The sequence below is a fragment of the Asparagus officinalis genome, chromosome 8, assembly GCF_001876935.1.
Source record: "Asparagus officinalis chromosome 8, Aspof.V1, whole genome shotgun sequence".
NCBI classification, from domain to species: Eukaryota; Viridiplantae; Streptophyta; class Magnoliopsida; order Asparagales; family Asparagaceae; genus Asparagus; species Asparagus officinalis.
The window spans coordinates 30,713,753-30,729,674 of record NC_033801.1 but is presented as its reverse complement, the minus strand read 5'-3'; the positions used below and the strand labels follow the sequence as shown (position 1 = coordinate 30,729,674).

Sequence of the window (15,922 nt, the reverse complement as noted above, 5' to 3'; positions counted from 1 at the left end):
TGCTTACCAAGCTCAAGGTCTATAGTAAATCTTTCAAGCAGACACAATAAATTTTTTACTATGTTATTTCTGAATGTAGAATTAATTTTGGTTTCAGAAGAAGTGACCACCATGAAATGAGTTATTCCCACAATTTTGGAACTTTGTGTTTATGATCAATATCTGCAAGAGATTGATTTAATATATGATTAGAGACCAAAGATTCTTTTGCTATAACTCATTTGTTCAAGAGTTCATGCCTGGATTCTACTCTTTTGATATGCTGGTGAGCGTGAATGCTAATATTTCTGGAGGCAGATCCCATAGCTGAGGGTTTTTAGCTATGTTGGGGATGCGCTCATTGCACTTAGCTGTTATTGGGGATGCATTCACTGCACTTTGCTCTGCCAAAGCCATCTTCTCTGATATTCTTATCTCATATCTACATGACCTGACAAGATTCATTCTGGACAGTCATGACAATAAAAAAGAATCTTAATTAAAGACTGTTTCAACTCGTAATATCACATGACTAAGCGTTGGAACGTTGCTGATATCCTGAAGGACATCCTGGACCTTCTTTGATCATATCATACTTCTGTAGCTTTTATTCATCAAACAAGTTTTAATGTTTGTTTCTTTTCTTTGGCAGGTATTATCAATTATCATGCTTTCAGATTTCATGCCTGCGCAGAAACCTTTAGTACTCGAAGAAACATTCAATTACAATCTGCTGGGGTCATTTCTCCTGGTGAGATGACAGTTTCTTCTGGTTGAATTTGGAGCGTAACAAGCTAACTCTTGAAGCTTTGCACTAAAGATGGTATTTTCTTAATGCAGGCTAATCTTCTCACGGGTATGGTTAACATGTTGGTGGATACACTCTCTGCCTCTTCTTTTGCAGCATTTGGTATATTACTTGGATATACTTTTCTTCTAACTGCTATTGTTGGCTTGGCTTGGTTATATAGCATTCGATTTAAATTTTGGTGAAATCAAATGTACTGACTTTTTATTATTTATTTAAATTTAAAATTGTAATGTCTAAGGGGGTGGTTGAGTTTGGCTCATTGGTTTATATTATGTTTGGATATTAGTATCTATTCATTTTGCTGAGTAGAATTATAATGAATTGTTCTTAAATGAGCTAAGGCTAACTTATTACCTGTTGATTTAATTGCACAGTGGAGGGAGCACTGTTTCAATCACAAGTGTTTATGATAATGGTTGTTTTGATACAAGGACAATAGCAAACATCAAAGCTTTTATCCCAAATTTTTAGGATTAGCTATATGAATTCTATTCTTTAATTTCATTATATTATGAGACATCTCCTCCGTTAAGTTAGACATAATCATATTCTTTATAGGAACAAATTCTAATTTATTACGGATACATTCAGTTTTTATCCTATTTTTTAGTGTATACTGATAAAACTATCACAACATTTACATTTTTGCTACACTTATGTTTTGTGTTTGTTATTTTTTAATTGTCGAACACTGTGACCCATAAATCATTGTTGGTTTTATAACTGTCTTACATCACTTTTTTAGTTTCATTGGTATTCTATGATCATATAAAACTCTCGAAGCACTCATCCATTTTAACCATCCAAATTTGATTCGGTGAACACCATCATCATTAATCTTACCATCATGCCGAATGAGTGGTCATCGATAATAAAAATAATTACTTTTAGATGTTAATAATCAAACAAATAATATAATGAGGGTGGGGTTAATTAGGGGGTCGCTAACTTCTCTGAACATTTGATTTTGAGTTGAGTAGCTTCTGCCTGCACAAATAGCAATTCGTGAGAGGACGTGAACTAGTTCCCCCTTTGTTCCTCCGACGATCACGTCAGTTGATGAACTTTGAGTGGGAAAATGATGAACTGTGTGAGTTCTATAGCGTAGTGCAGTGGAATTCTTAAATATTGCTTGCTTAGAGAAAATTCATTTCCCTGATGTTTAGAATAATACCTCTATTTATAGTAGTGGAAAAATGGTAGAATAGTAATCTCGGTAGGGCACATGATGACGGCAATTGAGCGGCTACGTTAGCACATACTTTACAGGTGTCGGCCGACGAGTGGAGGAGAGATTAACTCGGTATTTAATACGAGGTGATTGGAGACATGACGGTGTTGACGTGGTCTGATGTGTCATGAAGACTATCGGGGCTAGAGGAATGATGACGCCTGGCAAGCATTTAATGTACGCTGATGTGTTGTCAGCAGGAGAGGCTCGAGGTTGAAGTCATCCTTTAGCTTTGTCGAGAAGTAACACTTTTCGAGTCGACCCCGCGATACGTCAAATAACTGGTCGAGTGAGCTCGTAACGAGTCGTCTCCGACAAGAGAACCGACAACGACACGGTGAGTCGGCTAAGTCGGGATTCTTGGTGGTCCTGACCGTCAATTTGATTTGAGCGGTGCATGTAGGGGGACACTTGTCCGTTGCTAAGCCTATATCTTTAAGATATTTTCAAACTTCAATGAGGATACCCTCTGGTCGTACGATGTTTTCACTTTTCATTTCCTTTAGAGCGTCTTTAACTTCAGCATTTCTAATATTTCGATAATATTTATAATTTCTATCATTCACTATATGGTCAAGTTGTCTATGTTGCTCACTTGTTTGGTTATTATTAAATAATTTATGAAAGTAACTCATCCACCTCTCTTTTATTTCCCGGTCAATTACTAGAACTCTTTGATCTTTACTTTTAATAAACCTAATATTACTCAAATTCCTACTCTTCATTTCTCTAATCTTCAAGCTTATATATATCTTTCTCTCTTTTTAGATCCTAACTTTTTATAGAAATTCTCATAAGCTTTATATTTAGTCTCATTAACCGTTCTTTTTGCATTCTTCCTTGCTAGCTTATATTTCTCCAAGTTTTCACTGCTCCTACACTTTTGCCCCTTTTTATATAATAATTTCTTCTATCTAATCGCCTTTTGCACCACCAACTCTCCTTATCAACTAATCTACAACCTTTAGATTCTCTTAGCATATCTTTAGCCACTTTCTTAATACACGTAGACATGCTATTCCACATAATATTAGTCTCATTATTTATATTCTATATATCATCCTTCATTATTATTTTTTAAATGCATTAAATTCTCTCCTTTTAAGTTCCACCATTTAATTCTTAGTCTCTTGTTCATATTAGTTTTCTCTATTTCACTTCTTGGCAGACATGTCTAGAACCATCAATATATGTTGTGTAGTTAAACTTTCTCCCGATATAATTTTACAATCTTTACATATTAACTTATTCACCCTTCTAGTAAGAAAAAAAGTCTAGTTGACTATTATTAAATTCACTTTTAAAGGCTATTAAATGTTCATCCATTTTTCTATTATCAGATTATACGATGTTGTAAACTCTAAAATTAATTCTACCATATCATTAATATCCCCATGTCCAAAGCCTTTATGTATCTTTTTATATCCATTATTATCCTTACCAACAATATCCATTAAGATACCCTCCTATAAAGAATTTTCCTCCTAAGAATTCATTGTATCAATTTATCTAAGTTATCCGAAAATTCTCATTTAGTACACTCGGGCAACCCTACTTATGATGCATAAGCACTAATAATATTAATAACATTTGCTCCTAATACAATTTATTAGTATTATTCTATCTCTTAACTCTTTTTATATCTATAACACTATTTTTTATTATGTTATCTACAATGACTCCCACATTGTTTCATTATTCTCTTTTCGATATTTAATTTCTCTAGATTTTTCACATATCCATTAGTTTCTTGTAAATAAATTATAATTATCTTTCTTCTAAGCATGATACTAATTTCATTGTCTTTCTGGTAGTGTACCTATATTCTAAGTAGCTAACTTAATTCTATTTTCCTATACAAGTCTCTTACTATTTTCATCTTTTATCGTTATAGTCTATGCCTAACATTATTTGTTAACCTATTCGAGGATTCTAGATGCTTAGAACATCCTTGCTTACTTGCCACTATACTGAGGTGACATTGATATAACGCGTCGCTAGCAGGGAACGCCCTAGCAAACCATCATTGCTTACTTATCATTGCATCAGGATGACATCAACGGAACACATCTCAGTGGAGATGCCCCGGTGAATATTTAATAGGATTCATTTTTATGTGGACCGGACTATATTTTACGCTTGATGTCGGCTACCTAATGTAACCCTCCTCCTTTAACTTGGCTTGGGATAGGCTGGTGATGATGAGGAGTGGAAATCAGTGCAATTCAGGGGAATACAATATTAGTCATATAAAAATAAATAATTACTTGGATATTATTTAATTGTTATGATTAAGGAAATGATTTCTCTATGCTGGCAGGTAGAATTCTAAGTTCCATAGAAATGTTTTGATTGCGTGCTTTTGCTTTCCGTCAGTGAACTAATTACTTGAATTTCTCCTTGCACCAGTTCTTAATGGCTCCAAAATCTCTTTCAGTAACAGTTTACGCCTGTGAGCAAACTCTGTTGCACGTCCAGATAATAGCTGCTAGTACATAATTATTAAGCACTGTTTGGAGGATAAGCAGCTAACTAATAAAAATGTCAAAAGCAACAGAACTCGACTTATTAAGACCCGGAGGAGCTATTTGCTTCAACTAACTTGATAACGTGACATTAATTTTCAGTTCCACAAAAAAAACTTGCATGTGTACAACTTTTTCCAAGCACCTTATGCGTGAGTTCATCTGCAAACTTAGGAACATTTGCCCTTTATTTGGTGGCGTTTCAGCCAATCACAACCGCCGAAGAGGCTTATTAGATTGGTCTCCTGTGAGCAAATTTGTCTTCCGTGAAAAAGGGGACTACGCTATGCCAAGCCTCTCAGAGTCCAATCGTACGGCTGTCGGCAGAAAACAATTCGCTATGCTCGTTATCCCCTAGAGAAGAGATACCCTGAGCCTCGCCCATGTTCCCATACGGAGTGGCCCCACCCGGAATAATGAAGGCTGTGACTTGGGTATGCGATGCTTCCACGTGTCAGCCTGAGCCCTCTGATTTGCGCGTGGGGGGGTTGCTTGTATGGGCGGCTGTGAATCCGACAACCGATTGGATGATGAAGTAAATATGAAGTGGGGTCCTTTCCGTAGTCAGCCGGTCACGCGAAGGCAGGGGTAGGGGTTTTCGACAGGCTCTGTTCACTTCCGACATGGAAACACTGGGCTCTGAGGCAAGCACTCGGTACCAAAATATGAAGATAGATAAGAGAGCCCATGTGTAAGATAAGAAGACCAATGAGTCACCCAACAATTTCAGACCAATGAATGTGAGGTCTGCCTCAAGTACGTGAAAAAGAGCCCCCCTCTCTCTCTCTCTCTCTTCCCACATACATACATACAAACATGCGTGTCGTTTTCGAGGGAAATGCGAGTGTAGGAGAGGCCGCATGTTTATCTGCAATTTGATGCGCCGTGTCCATTTCAAGGGGTCCTTAGAAACATTATCATGTGGAGCACCTAATTAAGGAACAGTAGGTGCCTAACTCTTCCAAAAAAAGGCAGAGTTGGAGACTTCACATCTAGACAACAAGATCCCGTATTCGATTTTGGGAAAGAAGCGGACAAACATGTCAACTTTCACCCAAGATGTTGATGAAATCACAGCAACACTTGAAAGTGAGTTCAGTGTTAGATTTTTTTTTTTTTTGGCCCTCCTCTTCTTTTCCCTCTAGCTAGCTAGTAACAACAACCTGTTAGCTAGTTGACTCGGGCAATGGCTAGTGAATCACATGTAGCAAATAATCAAGGACCTCGCTGTCATAACATTGCAAATAGATTATACCCTGATTGCTGTTTCTACCAGTGCTGTTGATTTTTAAAAAAGAAAAAGAAAAAAAATAACTAGCAGTCCTGTACAGTACAATGAGTTGGACGTGTGCGCAGAAACAAAAGCATCATTGTTTCGATGAGATGAAAGAGAACGGGTCCACATTCAAGAATAGTCTCCCTATCGTACTGCGCCCATCAATAGGGGCTGATGAGAGTGAAGGAGAAAAGGGGCAATCAGAAAGAAAGTTTATCCTGTAAAAAAAGAGAATAAAACGGAGATATCCAAAGCCGAATGCGCGCGTGCGTACGCACAGATACGTGTAAAAGAATCGAGACGAAAACATCAGAAGACGAATGCTGCGCGCGTGCATACATACAGATACGTGCGTCCTCCTATGACTTTGTGAATGTGGAGTTCATTATTGGGTGCAACATTGTTTTGGGTACTCGAACAGTTAGTGGAGGGCTTGTCAAAGAGAAAGTAATAGTGGAAATGCGGGGGGGAAATAGAGTCCTGCTCAATCTTTATCCCTTTACGCACGAGCAGGATGAAAAAAGGTTTAGCTTTCTTGGATGACCTCGTTATCTTCCCGATTCTGCCTTCCTTTTTAAAGGGGGTCCTGTGAGAAAAAGTTGAAACTTCGGCGGGTTACTTGGGACTCCTTGGAGTTCTGGGGGCTTCGCGCGAACAGCTTTTGCGGGTTCGGTGGGAAAATTAACACAAAGTTGAAGGGGATTTTGTAGGAATCTCCCCTAAAGTTTCGGGGGGTTTTGTGGAAATTTTTCCCAAACAAAAAATAAATAAATAAAAATTCGTGGGGGGCCTCGGACTCTCCACTGTACTCTACAGTGATCTGGTGTTTGTGGAGAATTATATAATGTGGATGTGGAAACCAGATGGAGAGGGACCAAAAGGAGCACTGACAAATGGGATCGAGACGGATTGGAGTTGGACCAAATAGGCGAATCTGATTCTTGCAAATGTTATTCAAATTCTACCCATTTTATAATGACAAAAAATCCCTATATGGATCAGATGGTAGCAAATGATTTGAAGCATAAGTTGAATTTCCTCTAAAGATAATGATGCGCAGCACGCGAGGCTATAATGGGCTCCAGTATATTCAAGTATGTGAATTTCGTCTCTCTTTTGTTATGAATTATGTGAAAGAAGACCTTGCTTGCAAGTTAGGCGTATTATTGAGAGCAGAGTGAGATGGTCAGATCATTACTTTGTCCAAAGCGGAAGGCACGATTTCAGGCAGTTTTAATCTAATTGACTATAGTAACTTCATTGTACATGAGGGAAATTATGTTGGAGCAATCAACAGCAAAACAAATAGAAGTATAATATATGTGACGAGAGATTTAGTAGGAGAAGCAAACTAAAAAATTGTTTTTAACTCTCGGTTACTGTAGTTACAGTACTCTCCTATCTTTTTTTCCCTTTTTTTCCTCTTAGGTAGAAGGTTGCATGAATGCCTATTTAAAGAGTTTACAAAAGTGTTTCATAATATAATTCTAGTATGACTATAATTCCTAGAGATCACTAACTCAAATCCTTTTAGAATTAGGATTAACTTCAACATCGCCCATTAATCCTAATTCTGTATGGTCTTCATTCCCATCATATGCTTAAACTTGACAAACGCTTCAAACTTCAAAGGTTTCGTGAGGATGTCCGCAACTTGATCTTCAGGCTTGCAACAAATCAACACGATCTCTTTCTTCTCAACATTGTCTCGTAAAAAGTGGTAACGAGTATGAATATGTTTGCTCCTTCCATGAGTGACTTTATTATTCGCCAAATCAATTGCGGACTTATTGTCAACATAAATCTTTGTAGGACCTTCAACTTGAATATGAATCTGACTTATCACATTACACAACCAAATTGCTTGACAAGCACTAGACGCAGCTGTTACATACTCCGCTTCACAAGTTAAGAGTGTAACAATAGGCTGCTTCTTCGACGACAATGAAAATGCGGTGGTGCCAAATTGAAAACATAGCCAGAAGTACTTTTACGATCATCATGATCTCCACTCCAATCACTATCAAAATAGCCTACAACATCACAATTATTAGATGAAGAATAAAACAAACCAGGATCATAAGTCTCCTTTAGGTATCACATAATTCTCTTTGTAACTTGTAGATGAGATTGGCGAGGGGCCTCCAAATATCTGCTGATTAGACTAACTCCATAGGCTATATCTGACCTCATCCATGTGAGATATTTCAAACTCTCAATAATTTGCTTGAAATAGCTAGGATCAACTTCTGCACCATCACCTTCTCGAGATAATTTAGTACCAACCTCCACAGGAATTCTAACAGGATTGCAATCAAACATCTGAAACCTCTTCAACAACTCTGCACAATACCTCCTTTGACATATGAAAATCACATCATCTCCTTGAACTACTTCAATGCCGAGAAAATAAGACATCAAGCCAAGATCAGAGTTGTTTATCTTCACATATAAGACATGTTCGGAGGGGCACTTCTGAAATCCACTATCTTGAAAGAAAGAATCAATTCTTTTGCTCCATGCTCATGGCGCCTACTTCAGCCCGTACAAGGCTTTTTTTAACTTGTATACTTTATGCTCGCATCCTTTCTTCACAAATTCAGGTGACTGCTTTACGAAAACTTCTTCTTCAAGTGGCCCATTAAAAAAACTAACTTCACGTTAATCTGATGAATATTCCAATGCTTCTGTGCAACCAGAGCAATTATTAATCTAACAGTTTTAATTCTAGCAATAGGAAAAAACCTCTTGTTAATCATAACCAGACCTTTGCTCGTAGCCTTTCGTCACCAATCTTGCTTTATGTCGTTCAACCTCACCATTCGCTTTAATCTTTGTTTTGAAAACCCACTTCACATTGATTGCTTTATGTCCTTGTGGGATATTAGTAAGCTCTCACGTGTCATTCTTCTCAATCGCCTTTATCTCCTCTTTCATTGCATTTTATACACTTAGGATCTTGAATAGCCTCTTCAAACATAACTAGCTCACAATCTGCAAACATTGCAAATTGCACTATATCTCTATCTGCATCAACATCATCATCTGGAGTTACTTCATAATCTCTCAAGAGAACTGATGATTGGCGATTTCTTCTTGGTCTTTCAACTTCGAATGGAACTTGCGGGTTGGAGCTTCAGGAGCATTGGCCGGTGGTGCTTCTTCAGTTGCAATAGGGATACCATCTTCAAGAATATCAAGGAGAGTACGTCGTGAATTGTTTTGTGCTTCTAGATCCTAATTCTAACCTTCTTCTTCAACAAACATAACATCTCCGCTTACAATCACCTTATTTGTAGTAGGATTGTAGAGTTTGTAGCCCCTGGACTTGTAGCCAATAAAAACAGTCTTCTTGCCTCTGTCATCAAGTTTTTTTTCCTTTCTGCTAGAATATGAGCATAAGAAATGGAGCCAAACACTTTGAGATATCTTACGTTTGGCTTATAACCAGAGTTGATGAGCCTTAAATAGAAGTTAGGAATCACTTTTAACCCAAAATCTATAGCTATCACGTATTGATCCAAACTCCTATTTAAACTCATCACTCTTTCTTATCTTATCCGATGTGGGACTATACTCACATATTAATCTCCTCAACAACTCTCCCTTAATTTTATGAGTATATTTTAATTCAACTATAATTCAATCTTCCACGGAATTCACTAAGTTTTTGCACCACTTCACTCGTGGACTAACCAGTTCACAAACTTTTGCACCACTCAACTTGTGGGCTAACCTGACAATGCATTCAGCACATAGCTATCAAACACCCGTAGGAACTTCCACTACTTCACTTATGGTGACTAACTAGACTATATCTCTCCTACATGCATCCATGTATTCTCCCAACACCTTCGGGCTTCACATTAAAGATCATCTATTTTTTTTAAATTACTTGGTTCATGACCTTAGCTCTGATACCACTGTTGGAGCAATCAACGACAAAGCAAATAAAAGTATAATATTGTTGATGTACAAGTGATCACACAGTCAATTATATCCGTGTTTGGATGAATTTGTTGAGGATTGATGAATGGCCTCTTTCTTCTCTGACTTTATGTCTAGTTCTTTGAACATGGTAGATGAATCTGCACAAGTAGAAGTCCGTGAGAGGGTGGGGTTTGGTTCTCCCGTTGTACCTCTGACGATCATGTTAGCCGATGAACTTGAGTGGGGTAAATAAGAATTATGAGAGTTCTTGTGTGCGGTGTGATTACTTAAGGATCAGATTTGGAAATCAAGATCTCGATTAAAATCTAAAATTATAGCCCTCTGTAAGGTAGAATAGTACATGTATATGTACCTAGGATGTAAGGGTAGATTGGTCACTTCGGCCGAACATAGGATGGCTGTGGTGAAGTGTGGTCTGGCGGCTGTGTCAGCACATGTTTTACAGGTGTCGGCTAGCGAGTGGGGGATGAATCACTTCGGCATTAAACGAGAAGTGACTAGCGGCATGACAGTGCCCATGTGGTCCGATGAGTCATCAAGGCTATTGAGACTAGGGGCATTGATGCGCCTGTCAAGCATTATGTGGGACGTTGAAACATTGTCAGCGAGGATAAGCTCGAGGCAGAAGATTTCCTTTGACTTCGGTGAGAAGTAACGTCTTTCGAGTCGGCTTCATAAGGCGTCTAGCAAATGGTCGAGTGAACTCGTGGTGAGTCGTCTTCGAAAAGTGGGCTACAAGTACCGCCTTTCGAGTCGACATAGAGGGATGTCGACTCGACAGGTCGGCTGAGTTGTTGTCCCTATCAGTCTTCGACCGCCAAGTCGATTGGGATAGCATGTAGCACAATTGTCAATTTCTTGGCAATGAACTTGCACTTTTAGAGAATGGAAACACCATAACAGTTGGCCCCTTTCACTTGGAGTCGGCTTGAGCCGGGTCCGAGTGAAATCAAATTAGCTTTGGATGGATGCGGAAGCGTACTAGATGAGAAATTGAAAATCTCTTCAAAATTGACGTGGTTGACGTCACTATACATTTCTTTTAATTGTCGCCGCTCCATTTTTCCTAGCAGATTACGGGCTTTTTGAGGTGAGTAGGCCACGCCTTGATCTTCTAAGATTTAATCCTGGCTGTTGGACAAAGTTGGATCCAATGGTTCGGATTTCGACAGTTGAAAAGGCCAGTTGCCTATATATAGGAATAGGGCCATAAGAGTGGCGGTTGCTATCCTCTCAAATTCTCTTCAGAGAACTGTTGATCTTCTCCGTTCATTTCTTCCGACGTTCAACTCTTCAATCTCCAATGGCTTCTGCACATGTGGATCGTCGAGCTCTATTGGCGGATATTCACTCTAAGGTGACTTTGTCACAAAAAAAGACGATGTACTGAAGGTTTGATATCCCGAAAGCATATGATTTGCTCACTACGACAAAGTCGAAGGCCATATTCGATCATGGGCCGGAACGAGGCCCGCTCTATGTGAGGCATCTGGAGTTTGGCTTGTGGTTGCCTCTGCATCCTTTCCACAAGCAGGTGTTCACGACGCTTAGGGTATCGCCGACGCAGATGAAGCCGAATGTCATTGATATCTTGGTGGCGTTCGTCGTATTCTATTGCTGGCTAGGGATAAGGCATTCCCTGCGGGTCTTGGGCTGGTTGGTGATAGTGAAGGTAAACCAAAATGAGCCCCACTTCCACTTCCAAACAGGTGTGAAGAATGAACAAGAATCAGGGTTATATCGCTCTAGCATGGCGAAGAAGTTGTAATAACCCTGGAGAATTCCATGTCGAGTGGCCAACAAGGGAACTCTAAGTCCAAAGCAGGCAAGTGGTTCTCCCAATTCCTCCAAGACAAAGTTGACCATTCAAGTCCACCATCCCCCGTCCATAGAATATACCCAACGATGAGAGAGTTTTGTAGGCTGTCTAAAAATTACTACGGATAGTTAATCCCCGTCAAACACCAATGATGAAAGTTACAATTTGACGACATTCAGAAGGTTATATTTGGGAGACTTTCACAACAACTGATGAAAGTTTTGATTCGACGGCCTTCACAATTACCAACAAGTGTTACAATTGACGACTCTCATGTTTCAAAGAGCCAAGACGAAGATTACGAGACAAAAATCTTTGCAACGCTCTAACAAAAGAGACTACAAGTTGACGGTCTCTTTAACTCGAGACACAGAGCTCATCTCTGTGTTCCAAGAACAGAACGCAGAGCTCACCACTGCGTTTTCAGCCCCAAACGCAGAGCCCGACTTCGCGTCTGAAGTTCAAGACGCAGAATTCATTCCCAGAACGCGAATTTCGCGTTTGACTCGTTCAAATACGAGTTGAACGGTTCCAAAACCGTTTTGCATGATCTGAGGGGATCACAACCCCACTAAGGAGCGATTTTAGAGGTTAGTTACACCCCTAAAACCCCTATAAATAGCTGGAAACTCAGCTGAGTTCGGGAGATTCGGCTGGAGCTTTTGAGAGATCTTTTGGCAACAGAGGGCTTGGAGACTTCGGATCTTAGAGAGTTTTGAGCATTTTTTGGATCAGATCTTTTGAGCCTTGGTCTTGGCTTGAAAACTGGTCACTTATCTTTTGTTCGTACCTTCTTAGAGATGAAACATACTTCATGAATTATTTTATTGGTTAATTGATTGGTGTGGTTGTGTAAGGTTGTTTTCATCCTCATAAAGCAGTTCTTATTGCTAACTTACGACAATTGGTTTGAGGTCCCCTCAGCTACTAATTAAGTGCACTCTACTACTGTAGAGTTTAATGAAGGGTGGGGGCAATAATGGATGATTTCTTGAAATTTTTGCTCACCTTTATCTTTCATCTGATTTTTGGGTGCAAGCGTACAATTTCACAGTGTTTGGCGTAGTTCCGCTTGCGTGCCTGCCATTGGGTCATTTGAATTAGATTCAATTGGAATACGAGAAATTATCCAGTAGCTCTTATCCACTTAATGTTTGATACGGTAATAATTGTACACTTTTGGAGTAGTATAGAATAGGGTAGTTGGAGATTAATACAATGGTCTAAACATTCTTCTTTCTCTTTATTCATCTAACTACTCTGGTACAAAGAAATCTCTTAGGTTTTGTTTGGCAAAGAGTTAATGAAGAGAGATTAAGGAGAAGGATTAATGTAGGCTGTCTAAAAATCACAATGGATAGCTGATCCCTATTAAGCTCCGGCAATGGAAGTCACAATCAGACGACTTTCTAATCACTGTATTCACAATTCTACAATCGCTACAAACACGACCTCATTTCTGAGATGATTGATCTTGATGGTTGCGACAACAACATAACTAATATTATATTAGCAACTATTAGAGATGCTGATGAGCAGTGTAATGATTTCAGAAATAAAAGGTTGGACTTAGTTGGTGAGTTGCTTGGTAGAGAGCTGTGGGCAAATATTCATCTAAAAACACTATGGATGTTAATTCCCGTCAAGTTCCAACAACGAAAGCTACAATCAAATAGCTTTCGCGCCGACAATCGAAAGCTGCAAATGGAGGACTTTTCACATAGATCGAGAAGAGTTACAATTCAACGACACTTCCGACAACTAATGAAAACTCTATTCAGCAGTCTTCATAATCTACAGTGAATGTTACAATCGGACGACTTTCACACTCCACAATAGCTAAAGCTAGGATTACTGAATAACGGTCCTTGCAACGCTTTACAGAAGAAGTTACAAGTCAACTAGCTCCTTCTAAAACGCGGATGTCATCCCCGCGTTACAATTCTGGAAGTGCAGGCGACCCCCGCGTTTCCAAGCACAAGCTAAACGTGAGCGACCCTCGCGTTTGTAGGGGTTCAACCAACACCGACCCCCGCGTTCCGAAACTATAACAAACCAAAACGCGAGCGACCCTCGCGTTCAATGATGTTCAGCCAACACCCAACCCCGCGTCTCAATTCTAAGAGGCGACGTTGGGTTCTGAACGCTAGATTGGGCGTTTGACTCGTTCGAATACGAGTCGAACGGTTTCAGAACTGTTTCCCCACGATCTGAGGAAATCACGCCCACTTAGGAGCGGATTTAGAGGGCAGTTACAACCTCTTATCCACCTATAAAAACTCAACAAACTCAACTGAGTTAAGGGGCTGGCTAGCTGGCTTTTTGGGACGAAGAAGCAGTAAGTTAGTTCTTCAGGATCTCAACTGCACAAAGAGGTGTGAGAGAGGCAAAAAATCCTTGGAGATAGGATTTTTGAATCAAATCCAGAAGATCAAAACCGAAGGGATTCTTCAACAACAGAATATCTGCTTGGTCATTAACCGAATTTTCGGTTCTAACAACTCTATTCACAGAGTTCTAACTCGTTCAGAGTTCTAAAACTCATTCAGAGTTACTCATAAAACTTTTCCACAAAAGTTCATCGTTCCCACGAGATAAAAGACGGTCGGATCGTCAACGGAGAGCAAATTCGACGCGAGCAATCGAAGGAGGCACTCCATCGCTACCTTGAAGAACCCAGTTTTAAACAAAGGAGAGAACCAAATTCGTTCTCTTCTCTTTTGTAATCGAATTGTAATCGGAATCAAAGAAATACAAGTCAATTTTCTTTATATTAACATAGTTAGTCCATTTAACAATTCGAAGGACTAAATTATTACCCCGTTATATAAGTTTATTTTAACCCTTATGATCACTTTTAGTGTTTGGGAATAACAAGGATTTTGACTATTTTCTTTATAATTAGAATGATTAGTTCTTAATCCTTCTAAATAGGAGTATTAGTAAACCCATCATTTTAAGGGGTTAACTCATTTTAATCCCTCTAGAGGGGTTAGCTTAACCTTTCTATATATTTTGTGTTTGGCAAATTATAGAGGGTTAACTCACTTTAACCCTTATATAGATTTTTTGTGTTTGGCGGGTTAAGAAAGGGTTAAGTCTCCTTAACCTCTCACTTAACCCTTTGCCAAACGGCACCTAATAGTTTTTCCCATCTTGCTGACACGATCGGGACCAATCACAGCGAAGAGATGATACATGTACCTCCCCAATGCCTTGTGATTGGGTTGGCAAGCTGGTAGACTCCAAATGGATAGAAAATAAAAAAAATAAAAAAAAGTACAAATTGGTCTATTAATTGACCTAACTAGTCACTAGTTGGTGTTTACCACTTTAGCATCTCACAAACAACGCCTTTTTTTCCCCTTAATTGAAAGAGATGGTCCCCTCACACACAAGATAAGCTCAAAGCGTCAGTTGCTTACATCTTAAAACCCGGATTTTAAAGCATGAAGAGTTTCTCTAAGATTTGTTTTCGGATTAGTCGCTCTTCTACAATTTAAAATAAAATGTCTACGACAATCACTTGAAATTAATATTGGTTCGAAACTGAGAGGTCTCCTCTTCTTTTTGTGACCCCTCTTCATCTAGAAGGAGAGTTAGGCAATTAGAGGAGTAAGCTCACCAGGGGTGAGCCTACCTCAATACAAAACGCGCACCCGGATAAATTTGGGGCGGAAAAAAAAATAGTGGCGGAGACGGGTGCGTAGAAAGGACAAAAGATTAACGAGATACCGGGGTTTGGATAAGGAAAACACTACAGACACACCCCTAACCACACCTTGATACACACCCCCTCTCCCAGCTACAGTGCATGGGGCTCACTTTAGATTTTTAAAAAAATCTAAAGTGGACCCGTGCACTATAGCTGAGAGAGGGGGTGTGTCCCAAGGTGTGGTTGGGGGTGTGCCCGTAGTGTCACTCTTTGGATAATAAGCCACAAAAAGCAAGTGAAAGGAGCGCTAGGAAAGAGAAGAATAGTGATATGAGCGGAAGGGGGGCGAGATAAAACCTCGCGTATATAATAACCTCACCACGGCTCCACACACTATATATATATATCAGCATCCTCCACTTCTCCCCTCCCTCCCTCCCTCCCCTTTGAGAAATTTTCTGAGGAAGCTAGCAAATTAATTAAACACAAAAGATGGTCGGAAATGGCAACGGAGCGAGACTGCTACAGATCCTGAACGTGAGGGTGATCGGAACGGGGTCGAAGGTGGTCGTCCTGTCCCACGGTTTCGGGACGGATCAGTCCGTCTGGAACAAGATCGTCCCGTTCTTCCAGCGTGACCACCGTATCGGTCCCCCGACCTCGCTGCGCTGGCAG

The 15,922-nt window shown here is 39.6% G+C and overlaps 2 protein-coding genes across 2 annotated transcripts in view; one reads left to right on the top strand and one right to left on the bottom strand.

The window, feature by feature from the left end:
* The window catches only part of LOC109820704 (uncharacterized protein At4g17910), a 14,209-nt gene extending 13,033 nt beyond the window's left edge, over positions 1–1,176 (top strand). Inside the window, exons 15-16 of the mRNA XM_020386899.1 lie at positions 632–730; positions 820–1,176. Of these exons, the coding sequence (XP_020242488.1) occupies positions 632–730; positions 820–972 (252 nt within the window). The 3' untranslated portion in view covers positions 973–1,176. The remainder of the gene's footprint in view (positions 1–631; positions 731–819) is intronic.
* On the bottom strand, positions 7,724–8,240 carry LOC109821080 (uncharacterized mitochondrial protein AtMg00810-like). Its single transcript, XM_020387274.1, has 2 exons — positions 7,941–8,240; positions 7,724–7,855 (listed from the first exon to the last, which is right to left on the bottom strand). The coding sequence occupies exons 1-2, from the start codon at positions 8,238–8,240 to the stop codon at positions 7,724–7,726; spliced, it is 432 nt and encodes a 143-aa protein (XP_020242863.1).

Excerpts from the sequence above, each read along its gene's own strand:
- LOC109821080 (XM_020387274.1), bottom strand. The coding sequence starts at position 8,240 with ATGTCTTATTTTCTCGGCATTGAAGTAGTTCAAGGAGATGATGTGATT. Across the intron at positions 7,856-7,940 it reads CTCGCCAATCTCATCTACAA|GCTATTTTGATAGTGATTGG; the intron begins GTTACAAAGAGA and ends GTGATGTTGTAG.